The sequence below is a fragment of the Microcaecilia unicolor genome, chromosome 3, assembly GCF_901765095.1.
Source record: "Microcaecilia unicolor chromosome 3, aMicUni1.1, whole genome shotgun sequence".
In the NCBI taxonomy this organism is placed as follows: domain Eukaryota; kingdom Metazoa; phylum Chordata; class Amphibia; order Gymnophiona; family Siphonopidae; genus Microcaecilia; species Microcaecilia unicolor.
This window is the reverse complement of record NC_044033.1, coordinates 68008056-68034590: the sequence shown is the minus strand read 5'-3', so window position 1 is coordinate 68034590 and position 26535 is coordinate 68008056. Positions and strand designations below refer to the sequence as shown.

Genomic DNA, 26535 nt, shown 5'->3' with positions numbered 1-26535 from the left:
AAAAAAAAGGTTTGGACAAAGTCCTAGAGGTAAAGTCCACTGTTTATTCTTGGCGGTATAAACATGGAATCTTGCTGCATTTATCAGTGACCTGGCTTGATTAGTGTTAGAAGCAGGATACAGGGCTAGATGGACCTGCAAGGCAATTCCTATGCCTCTGTTAGATCTTATGCAGAGTTTCTGCTGAGAGGGATGGGGGAGAAGCATAGAGGGCCACATACAGGTTATGGTAACAGCATACCTTGTTAATTTAGGAAATAATGTACTGAAAATAGAGAGATGCTGTGCAATGTTTGTTGGGTCACAGAGCACTTGTAAGGTTAAGGAGTGTTGTTGAGCCTGCTGGCCCTCTGGTTCAGAATACCAAGAAGATAAGCAGCTTGAATTTGTATGCAATTGGGAATGACAAAGTCTCAAATTATTGCTGCTTCCCAACATAGACAGAGGGATTACATTTCTCTTTGCTTGTTGTCATAAAACATGACCCCTTGGTTGTCTGTTTGTAGCAGTACTGAGCAATTTTGAAGAAAAGCAAAATTACACAACTGTAGCATGTGCTCTCCAAGGACAGCAGGCTCAGTATTCTCACATGTGGGTGCCCAATATGAGAACACTGCCTAGCCTGCACAGCTTTAAGAAAGTTCTGGCAATGTCCCACTGTGCAGATGCAGGTGCTTTCCCACCTAAAGCATTAGCACAGGTACCTCAGACTGATGGAATAGCTGAAGACAACTCCAAAGGGAGGAGGGAGGGTATGTGAGAATGCTAAGCCTGCTCTCTTTAGAGAACACCTGCTACAGTTGAGTAACTTCTCTTTTTCCGAGGAGAAGCAGGCCCAATGTATTCAAACATGTGGGAATCCCTAGCTACCAGGCTCACTGAAAACAATGCTAGGATAGGGACTTGAAATATCAAGGCTTTGAAGTGAATTAACATAAAACTATATACAAACTGGTTGTGAAGGTGCAGCCTGCAAAAGAACAAAACCAGGCCTAAGAAAGTAGAGTTGGATTCTAGACACCAAACAAATTCTTCAGGAGTGTCTGACTGAACTGGCTGTCACGTCGGGTGTCCTGCTCAAGGTAGTAATGAAATGTGAATGTGTGGACTGCAGACCACATCACAGCTTTGCAAATTTCAATGGAGGCTGATCTCATGGGCCAGAATGGTGCAATTAGGATCACAATTATCCAATCTTGCTTGAGTTTCAGCAAGGTCTTCTCTATGAGAGGAATGGGAGGATACACATACAGAAGATCCTTCTCCCAATGGAGAAAGGCATCTGACGCTAGTCTGCCATTTAATCTTAGCCTGGAATGAAATTGAGGGATCTTGTTGTTGTGATGAGTGCTAAAAAGATCCAAGGGAGTACCCCACTCTCAGAAGACCTTGCGGGCTATGCCCATGTTGAAAGACCTGTCATGAAGTTGAATTACCTTGCTCAGTCTATCTGCTAGGCTGTTCTCCTTGCCAGCCAGGTATGTGGCATGTAGAACCATCCTGTGAAGGATGGCCCACTGCCACATCCCCACTGCTTCTTGACTTGAGAAATAGGATCCCATATCCTCCTGCTTGTTAACATAATACATCGAAACCAGGTTGTCGGTTTGAATGAGAACGATTTAGTTGAGCAGTCAATCTCTGAAAGTTTTTAGAGTGTTCCAAATGGCCCTTAGCTCCAGGAGGTTGATGTGAAGACCTCTCTTCTGAGCAGACCATGCTTCTTGGGTGTGAAGCCCATCTACATGAGCTCTCCCATCTGAGGTTGGATGCATCCGTGGTTAACACCTTCTGAGGAGACAGAATTTGGAATGGAAGTCCCATAGTCAAATTGACCACCAGAGTACGGCGTGAACTAGCTCTGTAGGAACTTGGATGACATCTGATAGGCTCCCCATTGCTGGAAACTACTGGGAAGCCAGCATTCCTTGGGCTCCTCTGAAATGGACGTACGCCATTTGAGTGATGTGCAGTGTGGAGGCCATGTGGCCTAGCAATCTCAACATCTGCCGAGCTGTGACAAGCTTGCTGCTGTGGACTTCTGAGGCAAGCGTCACCAAGGCATCCGCTCTCGCTTGTGGTAGGAAAGCCTGCACGTGCACTGTATCAAGCAGGGTTCCTATGAATTCCAATTTCTGTACAAGTTGCAGATAAGACTTGGAGTAGTTTACAACTAACCCTAGTAGCTCTAGCACCCACATAGTTCTTTGCATGGACATTTGCACCCCTTCTTATGATGTGCTCTTGACCAGCCAATCGTCCAACTGGGAACAGATAGACTCCCAGTCTGCGTAGTGATGCTGTGACTACAGCAAGGTACTTGGGAAAGGCTCTGGGAGCTGACACGATACCAAAAGGCAGAACACGATACTGGTAGTGGTGTTTCCCTACTCAAAATCAAAGATACTTCCCGTGACTGGAAAGCATCGAGAAATGTGGGTATAGGCATCTTTTAAATCCAAAAAGCATAGACAATGTTGTTCCTGAATCATGGGGAGAAAGGTGCCCAGGGATATAATTCTGAACTTTCTTTACTAGGAATTTGTTCAGGACTCTAGGTCTAGGATGAGACAATATCCCCCCAGGTGGCACGGGTTCAACCACATTGGCCTGTAGAAGGGGGAAGATTTCCTTTACAAGTACCTGCTTGTGCTGAGAGCTGATGAATGATACTCTCCATGGACAATTTGGTGGTCTCTGTCCCCCAATGCAGAGTATAACTGAGAAAGACTATTCTTTCCACCAGTCAGAGGTTACAATGGGTCAGCTTTGATGGAAAAAATTCAGCCTCCTTCCCACTGGAAGATCATCTGGGATGCTTACTTGCACTGCAGCAATGCTCTACTGGAGCAAGTCAAAAGCTCAACCCCTGCTTTGACTGGGGAGCCGGCTGAGACTTTTGGGTTCTAGGTTGTTGTGGATGGGCCCATTGGGGCTGGAACTTCTGGGAAGAGCTGGAAGGTGGCGGATATGTACACCTTTCAGAGTAGTAGGATCTGCATCTCAACCCACTCAGGCACCTCCTAATAGAGGAATTTGCAGCTAGAGGTTGCCAACAGAGGGACTGAATGGTGTCAGTATGCTTTTTAATAGGTCAGCAACCTCATCACCTAGTCTTAAAAAAGACTGTCTTCTCGGCAGTGAACATCCGCTAACCTCTCTTGAATCACTGGTTCTAGGTCAGAAACAGGTAGCCATGAGAATCTATGCATTCCCACACCTATGGCAGAGAGTCTGGATGTAATGTCAAAAGTATCATAGGTGCTTTCTGGCCAAATATGTCCTGCACTCCATCTGCTTTTTGGCTGACAAAGCTTTGTGGCCTGCTCCTGAGCAAGAGAGTGCAAGAGACTAAGTTCACTGTGAACCAGTGACTTCAAGTAGAGGCTCATGTAGAGCTGGTACTTATTATTAATTTATTTGTTACATTTGTATCCCACATTTTCCCACCTCTTTGTAGGTTCAATGTGGCTTACATAGTGCTGGAGAGCAGTTGCAGACTCCGGTGTAAACAAATACAAGGTGAAGTTGTGATAGGGTAAGGTTCATGTGGTAGGACCACATAGAGGAATCATTCGACGGAAGAGTTCGGTGATGGCCATTACGAACTTTAGTGTTGTTGTGTCGCAGAGATCATGCATTTACGTTGGATCTGTAGGGTATGCCTTTTTAAATAAGTGGGTCTTGAGTGTCTTTCTGAAGTGTAGATGGTCATATATGGTTTTCAAGTAGGTCTGGATATGGGCAATAAGCATCGAGGCCTGATAAAGGTTTCTCCCAAATGAATCCAGAGTCCGAGCCTCCTTACTAGGGGCACTGAGACATGAGTCCTGGAGCTTCTGGCCCACTTGAGAGCAGATTCGACTACCAGGGAATAGTGAGGCAATTGTGTTCTCTCAAATCCGATAGTCTTTTGTTTTTTTTTGTTTATTAAATTTATTTTACAAGTTAACATCCACTTGCAAAGGAAAAACAGATCCAACCGTGCTAAAATTACATAGCAATAATATACATCACTATCCATTCAAAGAAACACTTTATATCTTCCTTAGACCTCACTTATGTGGTTAGAGGGGGGCGACAGGTATTTAAATGGAGAAATTAACCTCAATATTTAAAATAAATCGGCTTAACCTGGAACCATAACTATTATTCTTTAGTTGGTAAAGTTGTTTCTATATTGCATTTACTTAGGTTCTTCAAGTCCAAGAATGTCCGTAGCTGTGATAGGTCATAAAACACATACTTAGTTCCTTGAAAATTGATCCTACACTTACATGGATATGCTAACATATATGTCGCCCCTAAGGCTCTAGTCTCATTTCTTAAGTCCAAAAATTGTTTCCTCCTCTCTTGTGTTGCTTTCGCAACATCAGGATAAACCCAAACTTTTTGTCCATGAAACAATTTTGATGAATTTTTAAAATAAAGCTTCAATACCTGATTTAAATCTTGTTCAAAAACAAATTGAACAATTAAAGTACCACGATTAGTTATTTCAACATCCGATTCTTCTAAGAATGCAGTTAAATTCTGAGGCGCCTGCTTTTCTCCTTGTACCTTCTTTACAGAATATTTTAAAGGTAAATAATACAACTTATTACAAGGGGGCATATTAGAAGAATCTATCTGTAAAATTTCCTGAAGATACATTCTAAATAAATCACTTGATTTTAATAATGATGAAATAGGAAAATTCAGGAGCCTCAAGTTTAAACGACGATTATAGTTCTCCATTTGTTCAATTTTTCGCTGAGTTATTTGTTTATCTTTTATCAATGCGTCCACTGAAGATTTCAATTCATTAGCCACAATTTGGTTTTGCTGAGCCTGTTCAGACGCATCTTTTTTAACTTTTTCAAGTGAGGCATCAATTTTTTCTAATTTACTTACAACCGTTGTAATCTCATTAATGGACTTAGTCACTGCTACGGTCAAACCTTGAACCGCTTTCCAAACCTCCGTAAGAGTCACCTCTCCTGGATCTTCCCTCGATATCAAATCTTCCCCGCTTAGGTCTTGAGGTAATCCGCCGATCGAAATGCCGCTAGCAGTGCCTTCCGCATCAAGCGGGGTTTCCTCACCTCTGACCTTCGCTGGGCAGGGAGGCGGTACCAACTCCGGTGGCGTGAGGGAAACCTCTCGTCCTAGAAGCTCTGACGCTCCCTCGTCTCGGCTCAACAGCGGACTCGCCAAACCGGACTCCTGCATGGTTCGCAGTATAAAACGGTCGAGAGTCTGCTGGTCTGGAGTTGAAGTAAGTGCCCTTGGCAGCTGGGTCCTCACCGCTCCTTTACGTTTAGTATGTGGCATTGTAGGAAATTTTTTTTTCTTCCAGCGCTTCTCGAACCGCTCTCAACAGCAGCGTTCAGGTCGCCATCTTGGAATGCCCCCCCCCCCCCGAGTCTTTTGAATGTGATACTATGTATCTACCAACTTCTTTGGCACAACCTGCACTGAGAGGGGAGACTCCCAGTTCCTCATCAGTGCATCTTTCAGGATAAGGTGTAACAGAACTATGGCACCCTCCCTTGGAGGGCAGTCATAGTCCAAGACTGATAACATCTCAACCCTGGGCTCCTCCTCTGTTTCCAACTTAACTGAGATGGCTGAAGCCATCACTTTCACAAAATTAGTGAACGAGTCTCAGGTGGACATTTATGTCTCTCCTGTGGTGGAGAGGGGTCAGAATGGATACTATAAGACTCCTCCTCCAAGAAGTAATGTGGATCCTCATCTGATTCCCGTGAACAGTCCCGATCAGACTCCTCTAGGCACTCAGGTTAGTCCGAGTGAGTCTGCACTTGCCTTACCTCAATGGTATCATGTTCACTCCCTGGAGGGTGCCAAGGTACAGCCCTATCCTCCAACTCTAGGGAAGCTTCCTCTCCCGATGTTGAGCGTGATGCTGCATGGGTTGACATTGATACCCATCAAGGTGCCAGCATCGAAGACCGCTCCACAAGCAAAGCCTGGACCTGAGGAAGGATCTGAGGTCAAGCTGCAGCTGGCACAAGTGCCCTCGTTGCCTGAGCAGAGTGCAGCTGGAACATATGCTACAGATCCTCCCTGAGCATGGCCCAGAACCATTCAATGAGAGGAGGCATTAGCAAAGGCTGAGGTGCCAGGTTAGAGACAGCCTGGTGAGGAGTCAGTGTCCAATGGGAACAGCAAGTCTCCCTTCTTCGAACAAAGAAGAACAGAGGCAAGAGTGTACATGAAGAGGTTGAGATCTCTGAGATCTAATATCAGACATAAGCCTCCTGGTCTTCTTGAGGATTAGGAAACCTGGAGTGGAGCTGGCTCCATCACATTAGACTGTAGGAGAAGCTTGACTTCAGGTTAAGCTAAGGGGCCCTTTTACTAAGGTGCACTGAAAAATGGCCTGCGCTGGTGTAGATGTGTGTATTGGATATGCGCAGGTCCATATTTCAGCACACCTGCAAAAAAGGACTTTTTTTTTTGCTGAAAATGGACATACGGCAATATAAAAATCAGCACGCAACCATTTTGGGCCTGAGACCTTACAGCCACCCAGTGACTTAGCAGTAAGGTTAACTGGGCGGTAATTGTCAGTGTGCGTACATTGCCTATTACTGCCCTGTTAGAGCCACTTATTAGAAAATAGAAATTAAGATTAACCATTTTGAGTTTTTCTTATTTTCTTTGAGATTGTTTTCCTGATCTTGGATCTCCCAATTGTGGACAATTACATAATATATAATGATGAGAGGAAATGTTTTCTTGTTCCTTTATATTAATTTCTGTTTTTCCTTACATTTATGTGATAAATGTGAATGTAATTAAGTAAAATGAAAAAAAAAAAGAAAATAGAAATTATTTTCTGCCGCGGATATTGGACGCACATATATAAATTAGAATTACCTCCAGGGGCACACGGTAGCCAGGCAGTAGTTCTAATTTGACACGCATTATACATGCATAGGCACCTATGTGCTTTAGTAAAAGGGCCCCTAAAACCACAGTCGAACTTGATATGGTGGCAGTAGCTCATTTTTACGAAGCTTAGAATTCTGGAGTATTTATTTATTCATTCATTCTTATGTCCCACAATTATCCAAAAACAAGTTTCTGTTCAATGTGGCTTACAATTAACAATTAGGAAAAATTACAATTGTGTTGTAGTTACATAGCAGTAATGAACATTAGTTACAGATTCATTAATCATAAAATTTCTTGAAAAATAGGTTTTTAACTCTTTTCTGAAATGAAGGTAATTTGTAATACTTCTTTTGTCCATGGGAATTGCATTCCAGCCTTTAGAACCTAAACAGCTTAATCCAGAAATATAAACAGACTTGTAAATTATGCTTCTACAGTTGAGTAAATGAAGTATTAAATAACCTCTGGTTCCAGGACTTGCATTTCTTGTTGATAATCAAGTCCAGCATGTATTCAGGAGACATTCTGAACAGCATTTTGAAACTTAGAGTGCTAGTTTTGAAACATTATCTGGATTTAATTGGGAGCCAGAGTAGCATTATAAGCAATGAGGTTACTCTTTCATATTTTGACTTTTTGAATATCAATCTCACTGCTGTGTTTTGAATGGTCTGCAGCAATTTTAATATGCTTTCTTTACATCCCACATATACTGTGTTGCAGTAGTCTAATTGGGATAATATCAACAACTGTACTAAAAGTTGAAATGATTGGGGAAATAATCTCTAATCCCTCTCAGTTTCCATAGAATATGAGGTTATCTGTCCCAAAAGAAGTGTACCCAACCTCCTACATTTAGGGTAGGATGGCTATTTTGGAGAAGTACTGGCTGTGACTGTAAGGAACAGCCAAATAATTGTTTTGGTTAAGTAGATATTCCTGGTGTAGCTTGATCTCTTTCTCACTGATGAGGCTAAGTTTGCTGAGGTTACCTAGTATAAGGAAGGTTCTTCTTCAATAACAGTAACTTCTACAATACTGGGATGTGCATATTTGTCTAGAGGATGATGTAGATTTGCTGGTGCAGTTGACAGCTCTTATAAAGTAAAGCAGTGGTCCTTAATGGGATCCAAACTTTCTTTTACTTTTATCTCCAGGAGTTTCCAACCCATGGAGAATAACTGAGCCTCATATGAATTGCCCTCATGGAGGCAGGATGCATGCAACTATGCAAGATGTCTGGTAGCAGTAATGAAAGCCAAAATTATCAAAGACTGGTGAATACATCATAATCTGCTAATTCAGACTATGCCTGTGGAGATAGACATGAAACTTTATAACATTTGAAAGATGGTATACATGAGCTACAATGCATGCAGATAGCATTGCCATCTGAATACTTTCTTGCCTTAATGGTCTAGTAACCTAGGATCTTTTTACCAGGAGGTATGTGGGAATATTCTCCGCATTTTCTTGTTTGTTTCATGGTCAATTCAAGTACCACTGAAGAACGCTGAAGCTGGACCTTATTAAAACAAGTTTGAAAACAGGCCAAATAGTGAATGGGGACTGCCACAAACTGTTTTATAGTGTATGTATTTTTTGTTACCTGCTTTGGATAAAGGTGGATTATACATAATAAACCTAAATCTAAACTTGCTGTCTTTGCAGGAGGCCATAAATTGATATACAGTAGATTTTTGGGCCTCTATGAACTTTAGAAGTCCAAAAACATTCAAATATGATTTGGCTTCCTGCTGAAGAGCAAAGAAAATCTCTTTTCCCATGAGCTGTTCAAAAATTGAGTAAAAGATGTCTTTAAAAGGAGATTCATTTCATACTAGAGGAAAAGATGGATCAGAGGGTATCAACGTAGAGTGTTCTTCTGCTTTTAAGGAGAATTCTAGAAAGATAAAATTAAGTTCTAGTCAGTCTTCCTGAGCACTTTGTGAGATTTCTGAGTGTGGGAAGCAGTGGGGTTAGAAATGGCCTCCTTGAAACTCAGTCTGAAGTAGACAGGAGAAAGACTATCAGATACCGAGAACAGCAAGTGTGTCTTTGCAGGAGTAACACCTGTAAACTGAAATGGTTTATACTGGGTTACTGATATTGAAATTTGGAAGATCTATACAGTAATCCTTGACAAATTCAGTAAACATTGTTTTTTTCAAATGAATGAGGCTGTTCTGGAAGAAGTAGCAAAACAGAGAGGATTTATCAGCTATTGTAATCAGGACCAGGACTGGAGTTGAAGCGATCTGAAGATGAACCATCAACCACTACACAAAAGAGGACTGTGACTCAATTAGAGAGCAAGAGGAGGTCTGCACTGGAACCCTGCTACCGGTATAAAAAAGATCATGCACTGGATCAAAATGCCGATGTGTGGTTGTGGTAGTGACTTGTCAATGTTACTTTCTTGATGCAGTCTCTTGGATGGTGTAGACTGCACTAAGGACAGATACTCAGAATTGTATTTAGGGGATACCCTTTGAAAAAATGGCAGCATTTCTGTCCCTGTTCTTTTTCAGTACTTTTGCCTCGGGCCTGATAGTTATGCTTTGGCCTGTGAACCTCCAAAGAGTTCTGCATCAATTTTTATTCTTTGTATCTTTATGTTTATTGAAACATTTTAGAGAAATTACACAACAGAAGAAGAAAACATATAAACATTTTAGACTACTTGGAAATATCAGGTGGTCCAACTTTGTAATGTTTATTTTTGGCTGTGGGTTCACGAAGATCAGCATTGCATCAGTTTTGAAGACCTCTAGCACTGCTCCTTTGAGCTGGACTTTTGAAGCCATTGTACTGGGAGATGGATAGACTGCCAAGAGGATATGCTCCTTTCTCTCTTGCTCTTACGCCAAAGGAAGCCTCTTCTCTGCTTCATAATGATTTCAGAGCCAATTCAGGCAGTCTTTTCAGATATATATATTATATACGTCGATGCTTATGGTCAACCTGACAGTAGTCAGAGTGCAGACAAATTAAACACTTGGAGTGGGTGATGAACTTCTGGATCTTTCTCTGACAGGATCTTGACTTGATTTGGGATAAAAGCATAAAACAGAAAGAATCAAAAATAATATAACACAACAATAGTTTTTTTTTTAACTATTCTAATGCAAAGAGTTCTAAAAATCTTTCAAACTATGAGAGAACTTTTCACATCTGTTCAGTACAGTAGAAAAATAAAGCCTGAGTTGACTAGAGACTGCTGTGCATGGGAGAGATGTTCCGTCCCGGTGACATGAGATGACATCAAGGACATGAGATGACATCACCCACTTGTGTGCCTTAATCAGTTCTATCTGTCAAATGAAAAAGATGAAGATATGGTACTACAAAGCAAACATTTCAAAAATCTAGTTTTGGTATACTTTCTCCAAAACTAGTTTATGAAATCTCATCTCAGCCTATCAACATTTCCCTATAATTGGCAGTAAATTAACATGATGAATGAAACCATTGTCTGTTTTATAGCAAATGTAATAAATCTTATCAACAATGCTTTTGCCTGAGCTTCTGGGAACAGGATCATGATGAACTGTGTGTTTCAGTACCAAAATGTTAATGCACTAAGAATGGCTAAAGCCAGGAGGCAATGGTCTTATTTTGATAAGAAATAATGCATTTTTCTCACCGAGTATCACTAATCTTATCACACTCAAAGTTAATGTTCTAATTCTGTTAAAACTCTAACCTGTGCATGGAATAAGTGATGTTCAATTACAAAAAGCATACAAAATAATAATAGGGTCTCATTTATCAAGTACATGCTGTGCAAACATTGCTACAGATGACACTTTTGCAGCAGCACAAAGTTCTATCTTTACACAATGCCACATCTATCAATTCAGTTGGCACAAATAAGCCTGCCAATGGGCTTGCCCATTGGGCTAAAATTACATAGGGACCCTTTTGCTAAAGCATGCTAAGCAGTTGGGGGGGGGGGGGGGGGGGGGGGAGGAAGGGGATTTAGCATGCTATGACGGTTACCATGTGCTAAAATATCCAGCACTCTAAAAATCCAGCCTAATTTTTTAGCACAGGATGGGGTGAGGTATGGACAGATAAGATGGACCATACAAGTCTTTACGTGCGTTCATCTACTATGTTACTATGGGCAGAAAGTGGGCACAGACTGCACACTGCAGTTAGCGTACAGTAAGTATGTCAAGTGTGTAATTACTGCAGGTGAACTTAGTGCCATCTCAAAAGGTAGCCTTAGGTGAATCCACATTGATCGTGCTTGATATCATATGTGGAAGGGAATTTCTGCGTAATAACTGCAGAGGGAATGCAGGACACATTGCCAAAATTACTACATGGAATCTGCACTTACCACATGTTAATTTTGGCTGTTAATGCATGGTAATTGCAAAAAAAAAACCCTCAAAAAACTGCACTTCAGTAAAAAGGCCCCATAGTTCACTAAACAAAACTAATCACGTTGCTGACAAATGTTGGACCTTCAGGAGGAGGTCAAAATGTCTTCCAAATAGACTGGTGACTATGATATATTTATCTAGTCAGGATTAGGAACATATCAGTGGTGTTTGTTTTTCAATTTGTCTGGCAGAATGATTTGTTCCTGTAAAATAGGAGGGTTCTATTGTGTCTCTAAGCACATGTCTAAAATTTCTAATGTATGATTATCCCAGGCCCAAAAGAACAACATTACACAAATCCAGATGGACAGGCTGTAACAGGATGCCTAACAACCATTATTGGCAAAACTACCTTGAGCCTCTGAACAATGAACAATATTCGGTCCTTAAGGTCACATTTTTAACCAATGTATGTTTTTTTTTTCCAGTAAGTAAACCTCGCATTGTACAATCCCATCAAAAATGAAAAAAAACTTAGAAATGGTACTGTAAAGAGCTGTCCTAGTACTGAAGTGTGCTGTCTCTGGAAAAATTTTAAAAACAATTAAATTAAAATTTAATCTTTAAAAATTTCTTCTACACATAATTACATATAATCATGTTTTTTAGCACCATGATATTCATTATCCCTACACTAGTGTTGCCAAGATAGTTTCTGGATAGCTTGTGTGGGCCAGTTTGAGGCATTTCTGATTTAGGTTTTGCACAGAAACCACATTGACAATACAGACCAGTTGAATTTGCTGATGATATCAAAGAGACAAAACAATGTCTTCCAGATAATTCTACTGGGAATACTTTTCTATCAGCTAAATCCAAGTCCCAGTCCTTTTGGTCTTTGTAATGCTCTTATTGGTTCAGCTATTCCTTTGCCATCTGGTCCTAAGCCTGTTCCAGGAGTCCAGCCCATACTCTGAAGCATTCTGTTTCCAATATTGCTTTCTGGGATTGGCTGAGAATTGTCACCTATGAATCCTAAAATTAAGAAAAATAACAGTTATCAGCAGAGTTAAGTAGAGAAGAACAGGACAGTATCAGTTAAAATAAAAAACCTCCTGTCACAATTCAACTAAAATGTTATTTTAATAGACTGCCCTGGTACAAGATAAACAGAAATCTTTTGTTTTCTGTGAATCATTTATGTTTAGTAATTTTTGTATGTAAATTGTACCTGAGAGCATTATAGTACCAGTTATATATTAGTAAGAGGACAATTTTTGAAGGCATTTCTGCAGGTAAAGCAGTGTATTAGGTACAGAAAAGATGTGTTACAAAATTGCCTACCTGACGTATTGGCAAACTGACACACATACAGCCTGTATAAGTGTAAGTTTATGATTTGAGGAGATATTCCCAAGGGCAGGACTGGGGATTCAAGTGTACGTGTGTAATTTTACTCAGGAAATTAGCGCACAGTTTTTCTGGGATAATTTTCAAAGCACAAGTACTTTTGCACTTCTGCTTTTGAAATTCTAGTAAGGCTGTGCAGAGAAAATTAAGGGTCTGTAGCAGAATGGATGAGGGTATGGCATGGGGCCCCAACAAACACAGCCACTCAAAATGGTGAATGCAAAACAAAAACACTTTATTTATATTCACAAGTATGTAAAGCCTCTTTTCTTCATAGACTGGATAAATAAAGAACAAAAGTGTCTACGTTTATGAAGTAATCTTCCTGCAGCCCGGTCCCTGACAAGGCCCCACAGTCTCAATGTGCACTAGCCTTGTCTTAAAGGTTAACCAAAACCAGGACTGCCTCTGGCTTGCCCTCAAGGATTAGCAGCTCACACAGTTCCATTTGGCCTATCTGAATTAAACTTCTGCTGCTTACAGATATGGGATGAAGGCATCTGCTGAAGGGCTGCTGTTGTCTCCTCTGGCCCTCTCTGGCTTAGCCATGCTCAGGGATTTTATCCCGCCTGGTGTACACCCTCTCTGCTCTGCCCTCACTGAGCCAATTGCCCCTCTGCCCTGTATTGTAAGCCTTAGAATGGGTCTGAGAGAATGTTATTAAGCGAGACTGGTAACTTCCTATACACTCCCTCACAGGGCTCGATATTCAAAAGAGTTTAACCAGGTAGAAGATGAAATTTATCCTTATATGTAAGGCTGACCCCTATCGATAATACCATTAAAGTACTGCTAGAGGTCAGTATGGCAGGAGCAGCTGGAGTTTGCTCCCATGCGGCCTACCCCATAGCCCACCAGGAATCTTACGGTAGCCCCGGGAGTGCATACGGAAGGGTGGGAGGTGGTGTATGGGATAGATATTGCTTTTGGGGAGGGGGTTCTGGAGGGGGTTTATGATTTTGGTTTAGGAGGGTGTTGGGAGGAACATCACTAGAGAAGGAATTGACATTCAGTTAGCTAACCAGGTAGTGGGCACTGAATATTGAGGCCAAATTCAGCTCAGGGAAGTCAGCACTTAAAAGAACTCTGACTGCTACCAGCTTGATTCTAAGCAGTAAATGCATACTTTTTACTATCTACACAGTTGTTAAATTTCCTCCTCAATCCCTTTTTTAAAAAAGATAGAATATAACGGAGCACCTGAAAAAACAGCAGCTACTGTATGATGGCTCACTACTGGAAAAGAGTATACTCTTTTTGCACATGGGGGGGGGGGGGGGGATTCTATATATGGCGCCTAAAAAATCCTTGCAGAAAACATTTCCACTTTTAAGCGTAGTCTATAAGTGGCACCTAGGTTTAGACTCAGTATAAAGAATACACTTAATTGATATCCCAGCACCTAAAACTACATGTGTCCATTTATACCAACAAAATATGGTGTAAATCCTGGCACATAGATTTAGTCGCAGAGGGCCATATTCAATAACTATGTGCGTAAATTTCAGAACACCCATGAACCGCCCATTTCCTCACCCATAATGAAGCCCCTTTTGTTTAAGCGCATTAGAACTTAGGCGCAGTGCATTACAGAATACGCTTAGCGAGTAGTTCGCATACATTCAAAATATTGCCAATAAGTGCTCATTATTGCTTATGAAATGGTATTATCAATGCTAATTAGCTTGTTAAGCCAATGAAGTTACTGTACAGGCGCAGATCTCTAGGTGCGCTATATAGAATCCGGGGGATTTTTTAAACCAGAGTGCACCCTCTTTGCATATAGTATGCACAGTTTTAGAGTGAGCACTATTATTAGTGAACAACATTTCATCACAAATGATAGCCTATCCCTATATACACAACCTTGTCTCTTGTCCCATTTAACAAATATATAGAAATTCACAAATCCATGTCACTGAATGCTTTCCCTATTTGTTTAGTTTAGTGAACAAGCTTTGAACTAGAGCTATGTAGTTAAATCATTCAAAAATAAAAAAAAAGCCACAAAGCTTTGATGACTTCAGATAAATGGAAATATACTGTACATAAAAGAGGGCAATTTCAAAAACCATTTTTGTACATAAAAGGCTGATTTACACATGTAAATGGTTTCTTATACAACACATACCAGAATAAAAGCATGCACCATGACATGGTTGTGCATTTTTTAGCAGTGGGTGTGAACAGGGGAAGGATTTGGCCAGATCATTAATGGACTTTGTCAATATAAAGGGATAAACCCATCCTAAACAAGAGAAATATGTCTGACTTTCCTGATACAAGATAAAGCTGGCTGTCTCAGAGGTAAAAAGATTGCTTTTATTAAGACAATGTTAACAGGTAAGAAGGAAAGGTGCAGACTTAAGTTACTGAATTTTTGTTTGTATACCCTGTTGCACTCTAAAGAATACACTTTGATTGCAATTACACTTATCTGATTCCTGATTTATCAGATGAGTAGGTAGCTCAGTGAAGTGTCTGTTCTGATATTAGGAAAAGAACATGGACAGACTAGAGGTATGTACTGGAAAAACTATTATTTCTAAAGACATACATATTTCATCAGCTTACAAATTGGGCTGTCATCAAGGAGTAAAACATGTCTAATGTAAATGGGGGAAAAAAGGGAAAATGTTACATAACGTGAAAAACAACTACTGTTAAATCCAGATTCTACAGATGGCATCTAGATTTGGGCACACTTTTGAGATGAGTGCGCAACTTGAGTGGCTAACAATTAACCATCAGTTATTGGATGCTAACAACCAATTACTGACATTAACTGGCACCGATTAGAATTGTCACATGCATCTGGCTAATCTATAATACTGGGCGCCTAAATCCCATAGAGTGAAACTGAAAAGGGGGCATTCTAAAAAGTTAAACGCAGTGTTATAGAATAATGAGCCAGCGAACACAACTTGGGCACTAGGGTTTCAACAGGTTTCAGCAGGCATAAAAGACTGGTGCCCAGACAATCGGTGCTAAGCACGCCCTTTATAAAATAGCACTTGGTGCCGATCTTTTCTGGCAACCATTTTTGAGCACCATTTATAGAATTCCCCCTTACTGCTGGATTCTACACAGTGCGCCTAGAGTTCCATGTCTAAATTTAAGCGTATTCCATAAAAATTGTGCATAAGCCAATTAACAGCACTTAACAAGCAATAATTAGAATTTACACGTATAACTCGCTAAGCATTTGTTGTAAGTCACTGTGCCTAAATTCTAATGTGCACATCCAAAAAGGGGAACGGTTATGGGTAGGGAAATGGGCATTTGTGGGCGTTCCCAAATTTACACGCGTTGCTATAGAATATGGCCCATTTTGCGTAAATCTACGTGCAGGGATTTAAGCCATGTTTTCTTTGGTATAAATGGATGCACGTAGTTTGAGGCGCTGGGATATCAACTAAACGTATTCTCAATACCGCGCCTAAATCTTATAGAATATGCTTAGGCGAAAATGATTTCCATGTGGATTGTCCAGGCACCATATATCGAATCTCCCGCTTAATGTATAATAATTTTAATTTTATTTTTAAATCATTTTTATTATTTTAACAATCACAAACACCGAACACTCCAATAGTAATTCCGATTTTATATAACAATTCTTTTTCATAAAATGTTATTAATAATGTCTTTCAAGATGTCCTAAAAAGATCTTGGTGATTTTTTGAAAACAGATTTTAAAGCAGGTATATTTCTGTTTAAACAGTGTGCTAGCATTCAATGCCATACCCTTGATTTTACAGGGTATTGCCATGAATTAATTCATTTCCATCTGTAAGCTAAAATCAGATCATAGGTCTAATGCTGCCGGAGGCTACACATCTGTTTAATCATTTTTGAATACAACAGCTTGCAAGATTGCAGGTTTTAAATTTTGCTTAATATTTAAGAAGAAATGCATTACTGGTATATGATCCCAGCAGCAGAGCTTAGGATCATGATAATTTTTAACTTTGAAAAAGTCTTAAAACTATTGGTTAAAGTTTTCCTCTCTACTTTAAAATAGTGAGTTCATAGGGGCTCATAAAGTAAAAAAATGTCCAAAAAATGGTATAACAGAAAGATACATGTATTTCTCACAGAAAAACAGCTAAAGCCTATTATCAAACAAGAAAAAGTCTGAATCTGATAGTCGCTGAAAAGAAGACGTTCCCAGAGGGGGCGTTTTGTGGGTGCAACGTGGGCCGTGTTAAGTGATGAATGTTTTTTTGGCAATAACGAAGATAAACGACTTCCTGGGGGCAGAAAGAAAAATGCCCGGAATTAGACCTGCTTTAAAAGCATCTAAAGTAAGGCTAAAACTTCTTTGGACCTATGTGTGATTTTTCTGAGTTGGAGAGCAGAGAGGTAAAAGTGGTCGTTTGTGAGAAAAGGTGGAGAATTGCTGAGTGTTTTTACCTTTGTGTGTTTGCCCCAGTCTGAACCTTTTCACCCTTACATTTCCTGCCTTGCCTCCTCTGTGTCCCAGCTCCTCAACTCCTTGCCCACACCTGCTAGCTCCCCAGCCATACCCATCTCTTCCTCTGTATCTGGTCCCCTTCCCTCATCAAACCCTCACAGGTCTCATTATACCTCCCTACCTGCTTGTCTTGTCTCTCATTGTTCCTTTGTTTGTCCACTTCTAGTTTGTCACTGTGCTCTAGCAGTGTGTGTCAGGACTGTTTGTTGGTGGTGGGAGAGTGAATGTTTTGGGCAGCTGATATGTGTCTCACAACTGTGTGCTGGTGCTGCAATGTTCAAAAATTTCCAGCAGGCCTGAGGTGGCATTGCATGTGAAAGGGCAGCTTTTCGGTGGAATGGTCTTCTTGCAGTTTTTTAAGTATCTGCATTTTTCATATGTGTGTATCATGTGTGTGTGTTCCGCCCTGAAGAGTAGTGTAAAAAGAAAAGTGTTCTTTAAGGTTGGGGGGCAGGGGTGGTGGGTGGGTGGGGTAAAAACTTAAAATAATCACAATGTATTGTGCTGTGAAATGTTTTTGGTGTTACTGTGATTGCAATAAAGTTCATTAAAAAAAAGAAAAGAAAAGTGTAATGGAACAATTAAAAAAAAGAAGCAAACAAAAAAGGTATTCAATTCTCTATGAACACATATGACATCTGTCTATGATGCACGAGAAAAACATTTGCTTTATGGTGAGGTTTCTCTCGCTATAAAAACTTTGTTGAAATAAAAGCCTATAATGCACACCTATGATGTGGTAGTTGCTATTTCTTTTCTGGGCATGTGCAGAACATTGATGTTTACCACGAGACCATTCTGAACATGTGCTAGGCACTTTCCCTACCAAACTGCATGCAGACTTTCTGTGCATCCCATTTGCATTCGATTTCCTTTGAGTATCGATCGCTGTTCCACGTTTAGTGAGTTCAGCCGTGGCTATAAAGCATCGGCCTCAGTGCCTGGAGTGCCGAACTCAGCTACACAACAAAACCATAACTTGCAACGAACATTATTTAACTCTTCTTCTCTTGATTTTCTAATTTGTCTGTAACACATATATCTCATTTCTCTATAACATCACTCTGTATTTGTTTCATCACCGGAGGTGGCTAACGCCTCACAGTACTATCCACCTTATAATTGAAAGAGAAAAATGCCTAGATTTCAACCCAAATCGGGAGATAGACGTTTATCTCACAAAAACGAATAAATCGGTATAATGGAAAGCTGATTTTGGACGTTTTCAACTGCACTCCATCGCGGAAGCGTACAAAGTTGATGGGGGCGTGTCGGAGGCGTGGTGAAGGTGGAACTGGGGCGTGGTTATCGGCCGAGGACAGATGGGCGCCTTTCGCCGATAATGGAAAAAAAGTATGCGTTTGTAGCTAGAATTTAGGGCACTTTTTCTGGACCCTGTTTTTTCACGAATAAGGCCCCCAAAAGTGCCCTAAATGATCAGATTACCACCAGAGGGAATCGGGGATGACCTCCCCTGACTCCCCCAGTGGTCACTAACCCCCTCCCACCACAAAACATGATGTTTCACAACTTTTTATTTTCACCCTCAAATGTCATACCCACCTCCCTGGCAGCAGTATGCAGGTCCCTGGAGCAGTTGTTAGGGGGTGCAGTGGACTTCAGGCAGGTGGACCCAGGCCCATCCCCCCCCCACCTGTTACAATTGTGCTGCTTAATGCTTATTAGTCGTCCAACCCCCCAATCCCACTGTACCCACATGTAGGTGCCCCCCTTCACCCCTTAGGGCTATAGTAATGGTGTAGACTTGTGGGCAGTGGGTTTTGAGGGGTTTGGGGGGCTCAACACACAAGGGAAGGATGCTATGCACCTGGGAGCTCTTTTACCTTTTTTTTTGTTTTTGTAAAAGTGCCCCCTAGGGTGCCCGGTTGGTGTCCTGGCATGTGAGGGGGACCAGTGCACTACGAATCCTGGCCCCTCCCACGAACAAATGCCTTGGATTTATTCGTTTTTGAGCTGGGCGCTTTCATTTTCCATTATCGCTGAAAAACAAAAACGCCCAGCTCACAAATTGTCGAATAAAACATGGACATCTATTTTTTGCGAAAATACGGTTCAGTCCGCCCCTTCACGGACCCGTTCTCGGAGATAAACGCCCATGGAGATAGACGTTTTCGTTCAATTATGCCCCTCTATGTAAGCCACAATGAACCTGCAAATAGGTGGAAAAATGTGGGGTACAAATGCAACAAACAAACAAACAAACAAACAAATAAATATATGTTGACCACACTTGGAGGCATATTTTCAAAGCACTTAGCCTCCCAAAGTTCCATAGAAACCTATGGAACTTAGCCTCCCAAAGTGCTTTGAAAATATGCCTCTTGGACATCTAACACTGTAGGAAGCTATAAATCGCTGTGATACTGCTCCAACTTTCCCCCCACTCTCACTTAAGTGTAGAGAGGTAGGCTTCTTATAATGAAACATCTGTGGAGGAGTGGCCTAGTGGTTAGGGTGGTGGACTTTGGTCCTGGGGAACTGAGGAACTGAGTTTGATTCCCGGCACAGGCAGCTCCTTGTGACTCTGGGCAAGTCACTTAACCCTCCATTGCCCCATGTAAGCCGCATTGAGCCTGCCATGAGTGGGAAAGCGCAGGGTACAAATGTAACAAAAATAAATCTGCTTATATCTGTATGCTCATTATCTCCTATTACACAGCAGTGCTTCTCAACCTTCTCTTGGCACACCTAGCCAGCTGGGTTTTCAGGATTACTACAGTGAATATGCATGAGATACAGTGGAGACCTATTCTATGCAAATCTATCTCATGCAGATTCATTGTGGTAACCCTGAAAACCTGACTCGCTAGATGTTCCTCCAGAAGAGGATGAGAAGCACTGCTCAAGTCTCATTCATGCCCTTCCACAGCAGACCAAACAGAAAACCTGTATATAGGAGAGAAGGATGAAGACAGTGCCATGTTATGTCTGCTCCACCAAGCATCGCAAATTTTATCTAATAAAAAGGTAAAGATGTCCCCTAGAACCAATGCCTCCTTTTAAATGAAGCATTTTCATTTATACTACAAAATTATTTAACAAAATTTATTTATTTAAAAATTTTTAGCCCACTCTATCTGCAATTCTAGGTGAGGGTACAGATATATGTACATAGCTAAAATCAAAACATTATGATGAAATAAGTCATTAAGAGCCCTGTTTACTATGGTGCATTAGTGTTTTTTACGTGCCTACAATTAGCACGCATGTTAACAATGTACAGTAGGTGCCTATAGGGATATTGTAGGTGCCTACACAGTTACTGTGCGTACATGTTTAATGAGCATTAAAGACGCTAACGCGCCTATAACGCAGCTTAGTAAACAAGGCCCAAAATAAACAAAAAATAATACAGCAGAAAATAAAACCATTGGCCAATATAATTAGCTTAACATGCCACTGAAATAAAAAGGTCTTCAACTGTTTCTTAAAAGTGTCAAGGATCTTAATTGAGCATAGGGATGCTGGTAAATAGTTCCATAATTTAGGCCCAGTTATATAAAAAATAGATGATCCATATTCATTCAATTTCCCTATTCCCTTCTACCCTTCCTCCAGCATGTTAAGACGTGTCAATGAAAACAGTATGGAACAGGACAGAATGACAAACTATCTCCTTATTTTCACTTCTAGCAGCTCTACCTTCTTTTCATACATTCCCAGAAATCTCTCTTTACTAGGGCAATTTTTATACTACATGGAATGCCATCGTATTTCCCTATCCTGGGTCTCCCTTTATGCTTCTGAAAACAGTTTTACCTTACCCTTCCAAACAGCATTGTGGATAGTAATTCACTTGTGTAATTGGCTCAAGAGATGAAAATCTCGTATTGGGCTCTCTTAGCCACTAATCTATCCAGCTGACTGCAAGCCTAATTGGCAGCTTGTTTAGTAATTTGGCTCCTAAAGTGGTTATATTGATATTGGATAAACAACCAGTGAAAGGAGAGGTGATACAAGCTGCTTCACTTTAACTGTTGGTGCCTCTTTTACCAGAGTTAATATTGCACATTCTCCTGTTTACAACATACAGCAGTCTACATAGAGTGTAATTCTATAACTTGGCATCTATTATTAGGCTCCCAGGGGACACCTGGTAGGAGCCTATTCTATAAAGGAAAGTAGGTGCTAGTGTAACTGGGTATATATACGTTTCTGCATTCAGACGTGAACATTTGTGCCAGCCATAGAGCTGGTGTAAATGTGCATGCCTAGTTGCAGGAGACACATGCATAACTTTTAGTATTCTATAAGTTATGTGCATAACTGTGCACTCTGCCCAGAGTCCATCCGTGTGTACACCCACTTGCAAGAACACACACTCTCTAAGATATGCATGCAATTACAAAATGGTGCTTAGGCACATATCTGGCATTTGCACGTGTATGTGCCTGTATTCTAATAATTTCCACGTATAATCAGAATGGAAATGTTAGTGCCTACTTTACAGAATTACCCCCATACTCCCTGATTCTGTATAGGTCATCCAGATCTGGGCATGGATTCCAGATCTGTGCATAAACTAATCAGTTAATTAGGCTCTATCCATTATTAGAGATAACAAGCACTTAACTGACAGTAATTAGGAGTTACGCATGATCTGATCTATGCCCTATTCTATAACATGCACGCTTAAGTGTCAAAATGCGCAACTCTGAAGGGGGAGTAGCAATGGGAGGGGCAGGGGTGGGCCAGGGTGCTACTAGATATTAGGCGTGATGTTATAGAATACCTGCATTTGTGTGCCTAGCTGCCTCCTGCTTTTGGCAAGTGTAAATGCTTGCATTCAAAGTTAGGTGCAAAGGGCTAGATTCTATATATGGCGTCTGAAAATTCCGCATAGAAAAAAATATGCCTAGGCGTATTCTGTAAAGTACGCCTACATTTTATAGAATAGACTTAAATTTCCATGCAGTATATAGAACAGGCTGAGTGGCTCGCCATGTGACCATTCATTTAGGCCATGTTTTACTTGGTGTAAATCACGACGCCTAAATTAGGCACAGATCGGGTATATTCTATAGCAACGCAAATAGATTACAGAAATGCCCATGCCCTGCCTCCTTTTCAACTATGCGACTTAGAATTTAGACACACCATGTTATAGAATACACTTAGCGAGTTGTGCAAGTAAATCTCAATTAATGCCAATTAGTGCAGATGCTTAACATCAAATTAACAGTACTGATTAGTTGGTTAACCAATTAAGTTATATGCATTTTTGAAAAATATGCTTCAGTTTCTGCATAGATTATCAGGTGTCACATATAGAATCCAGGATCATCTCAGTGCCTAACTGAGCACCATTTAATGAATCTTGCCCGTAATATTTCCACTGGACCAGTGTGCAAGTACTGTATTATTAAAGAGACATAGGACAACTTTACATGGAAAATAAGAGAAAGTAGCTTTATTACACTTAAAATATTCTGATTGAAAACCCTTAATACAACCACATTGGAAAATTATTCAACATTAAAGAATTGAAAAGTACCACCAATTACTAGCCATTCCATTAAACCTAGTTTTTAACAATTTAGACATCAAAATATAACATGTTAAACATTTTTTTGAGCTGGCCATAGGGACAACAGATCATAGACACTGCAAAAGCTGGTTTATGGATACAAAGGGAAAGGGGACGGGACTTGATATACTGCCTTTCTATGGTTACAGCCAAAGTGGTTTATATATTATATACAGGTACTTATTTTTTACTTGGGGCAATGAAGGGTGAAGTGACTTGCCCAGAGTCACAAGGAGCTAGTGGGTTCTGGACCAAGTTCCCCAGCTTCTCAGGCCACTGCACTAACCACTAGGCTACTCCTAAAAAAAAAATAAAAAAAAAATCACCAAACCCTGACTATAACTCACCTGACCTGCTAAGGGAGTGTCTATATATCCCAAACCATTACTGTTTCTTGGGAATACGCCTTCTTAATATGCAAAAATAGGGTCCCCTCATTGCTGATTTTTGATTAACTACTACCTTAAACTAGCAAAGCTTCAGCATATCTAACAAAACTATAGGAGGTGGGCAAAAATCACTAGCATATACCTAAAAGCTTTGTGTAAAATCCACTAGAAACCTCCCCAAACCCTAATTTTAAAATTTAAATTCCTATGGTGTTCTTAGTAGGATTTATTTATGGACTGACATTTGATCAATGAACATCATTAATCCCAGGCCTCTACTTCCACTTCTACCTGCTCTTAGCTTCTGACATTATCTCCACTTCTTCCGAGACACAAAGTACAAGTACAGGTAAGTTGCCAAACAGAAATTTAAAATGGTGTCTCCTTGCATATCAAGCGCAGCAGCTGAAAGAAGGCCTACAGAGTTTTAGATCTAGTTGCAGATATCAATGTTCCCCAAGTACTTCTACAAAATTGAAAAATTGAAGAGAAATTGACTGGCATCCTTTACTTTATTTGGATTTCTAGACCGATTGTACCAATAAAGTTCTAAGCTGTTTACAAAGAATTAAAGAGATATTTGGATAGTCCTTCGGGATTTACAAGATGGTTCAATTTGCTGTCAGATTCGGTACATGAGCGCAGAATAACATTAGATAGGAATTTTTTGAAGAGGGTCATTTTTACTTGTTTTCTGAATAGTGTATAGTTGTGTAGGTTGTCTAGACTTAGTCCCAAGTCCTTCCAGATTTTGGGGGCTTTGTAAGTCACCAGCTGTGCATAGACACTAGCTCATTTTACTCCTTTTGAGGAGGGGAATGTGAAGGGGGAGTTGTCTTTGGATCTTCTCGTTCTGTTATTATTGGTAAAATTTACAAGCATGATCAGATAACTAGGTTAGTCTCCCATAAGAATTTTGAATAGTGTACATGCTAACTTGAACTGAATTCTTGCCTCCACAGGAAGCCAGTGTAGTTCTAGGTAAAGATGGGAGACGTGGTTGTGTTTTTTCAGTGAATGAATTAGTCAGACTGCTGTGTTGTGAACCAATTGTAGTTTACTAAGTTGGTTTTTTGGTTCCAAGTAGTAGGAGGTTGCAGTAGTCTAGTTTCACCAGTAATAGTGATTGTACTTTCAGTTTGAATTGTACCCTCTTGAAATATTTCCTTATTTGTATTAGGTTTCTCATCAAGTAGAAGGAACTACTTATCAGTTTTGAGATGTCAAAGTTGAATGATAAGGAGTAATCCAGGTGCACATCCAGCAATTTAGCTGTTTGTTGAAGAGGATAAGTCAAATTTCTGATTGTGCTCTGATTTAATTGTGGGTCTGGGTAATAGTCCACTAGTAGCAATTTTGTTTTTTCTGTGTTCAGCTTTAGATTGAATCTCTCCATTCAAGAGTTGATGTTCTGTAGGCATTTGTCTAACAATTTTGTCATCTGGGATAAGGTGAATGGAATTGGGATGACAACTGATATATCATCTGCATAGCTATGTATTGTGAAGCCTTTTTGAGTGAGTTTGTGGCCTGAAGTTCACTGAAAAATGTTGAATAATGTGGGGGAAAGTGGGGATCCTTGGAGGATGGTGGATAGATTTTTTAGATACTATTATACCTAAAGGTTTGAATCGGACTTGTGACATCTGATTTGATATGTTTTATCAGTTTTTTTTTTCATTAGGAGATATATATTTTTTCTCCCATTCGATAAAATTTTTCATTAATTTTTCATTTTTTGTTTTGTGTGCTGCTGTCATCACGCAGTGAGTGGCTCTCTTAAATTTGCTAGCCTCATCGTGCAGCATGCTTTGAGTTGGTCACTCTGGATGGTATTCTGCCACAGTTTAAGTTTGAAGTTAGTGTTTTTAAGCTTTTACTTTTGTGACATTCAAGGATTATTATATTGTTTTGTGTTATTTCGGATTGGCGACTATCTCAGAATCTCCAGAAGCAGGTTTATTGACTAAAATGCTAAAATTCATGTGGGTGTCGAACATTCAAGTTTTCCTTAGCCAGCGTTGTGTCTGCTTGTGCAGCTAAGTAGTCGCTTTTTTTTTCATATTTGTTTAATAAGATTTTGCTATAGAATTTCGCTCCAGTTTACTAAGCAGCACTAGCGGCTGTCCATGCGCTACTGCCGACGTGGCCCATTCACTTTGATGGGCCGTGTCGGCACTAGTGCATGGACAGCCACTAGCGCTGCTTAGTAAACAGAACCCTTTGTGTTATATATTTTATTTTGAGAGATATTTTGATGAAAGAGTATAAAAATAAGAATAAACAATAATAACATTTTTCATTTGCTTTATAGAGGTTTTTGGACCATGAATGCAAATGATCGATAAAATGCAGTAGGCTCAAGGATTTGAAATAGCTTTGTGCTATAAGAGATCTAATAGCCTTGCCACTGGTGGATACCTGATGTTTCCATGCTCCTTTCCTCTTTTTTAAGAATGTCATATTAGTTTTGCTCCTCTTTTGTATACAGAAACCCAAATAGTAGCAACATTCTATACTATCAATCCCAAGGCAAGCAGTGGCTTCCCCATGTCTGTCTCAATAGCAGACTATGGACTTTTCCTCCAGTAACTTGTCCAAACCTTTTTTGTACCCAGATACGCTAACTCTTTTCTGGAGGATGTGGCAACAGCAGTTAGCATATCTGGGTTTAAAAAAGGTTTGGACAAGTTCTTGGAGGAAAAGTCCATTGACTTACAGATTTCACTTATTCCAAAGAAATGCAGAAGTTGTGCCTAGCCACCTATCAACCTTTCGGCTGAGGTTAATATTAGGAATACAAACCATTTAAATATATTTGTATTTTTATTACATAACAATGCAGAGCAAGACACCTGATAAAATAACATTCTCCTTATTTCACTCATTGTTTTGCAAAATGGTTTCATGTCACTTTTTAAGACCATAAAACATACTCTACAGGGCAAATGCTCCAGTTTCAACAATTTCTTATTGCTGTGAAAGCAAATCTATAATCTTCGCTACTGAGGAAAAAAAAAGTCTTTGGTATGTGATTCACTCAAGTCTAAGAACAGGCTCTGAATTTATGTTACTATCCATCAATATGTATGTTACATTAAAAAAAAAAAGCAGCAGATATACTAGAATACTGAAATAAAATTGGTTGTCCTTGCCGCAACTGATAGATCAATTGTCCACTGAAATATATAGAAAATAAAACAATTACCAATTTTCTAGACATTCTGTAACCTAACTTGACATTTTGCTCAGACTACATATAGTAGGGCAAGAAGATGATGTGCAAAAGCATAAATGTAGCTTCTGAAAGAGGAGGACTGATGAAGCAATACAAGGTGCTCACCACTGCTGCACTATAAATATTGCTGACATTTCCTTCTCTTGATAGCCTTAAATTTTATTACTTGAAAGGTCCAATAATCAGGTAGTATTATACTGGTTTCACATCAATGATACACTATAAATGGATAGCAC

At 40.1% G+C, this 26535-nt stretch overlaps 1 protein-coding gene across 1 annotated transcript in view; it reads right to left on the bottom strand.

The window, feature by feature from the left end:
• Positions 1–7050: 7050 nt before the first annotated feature.
• Positions 7051–26535, bottom strand: part of GPATCH2 (G-patch domain containing 2) — a 335139-nt gene continuing 315654 nt past the window's right edge. The window contains exon 10 of the mRNA XM_030196023.1: positions 7051–12272. Coding sequence (XP_030051883.1) covers positions 12103–12272 — 170 coding nt within the window. The 3' untranslated portion in view covers positions 7051–12102. The remainder of the gene's footprint in view (positions 12273–26535) is intronic.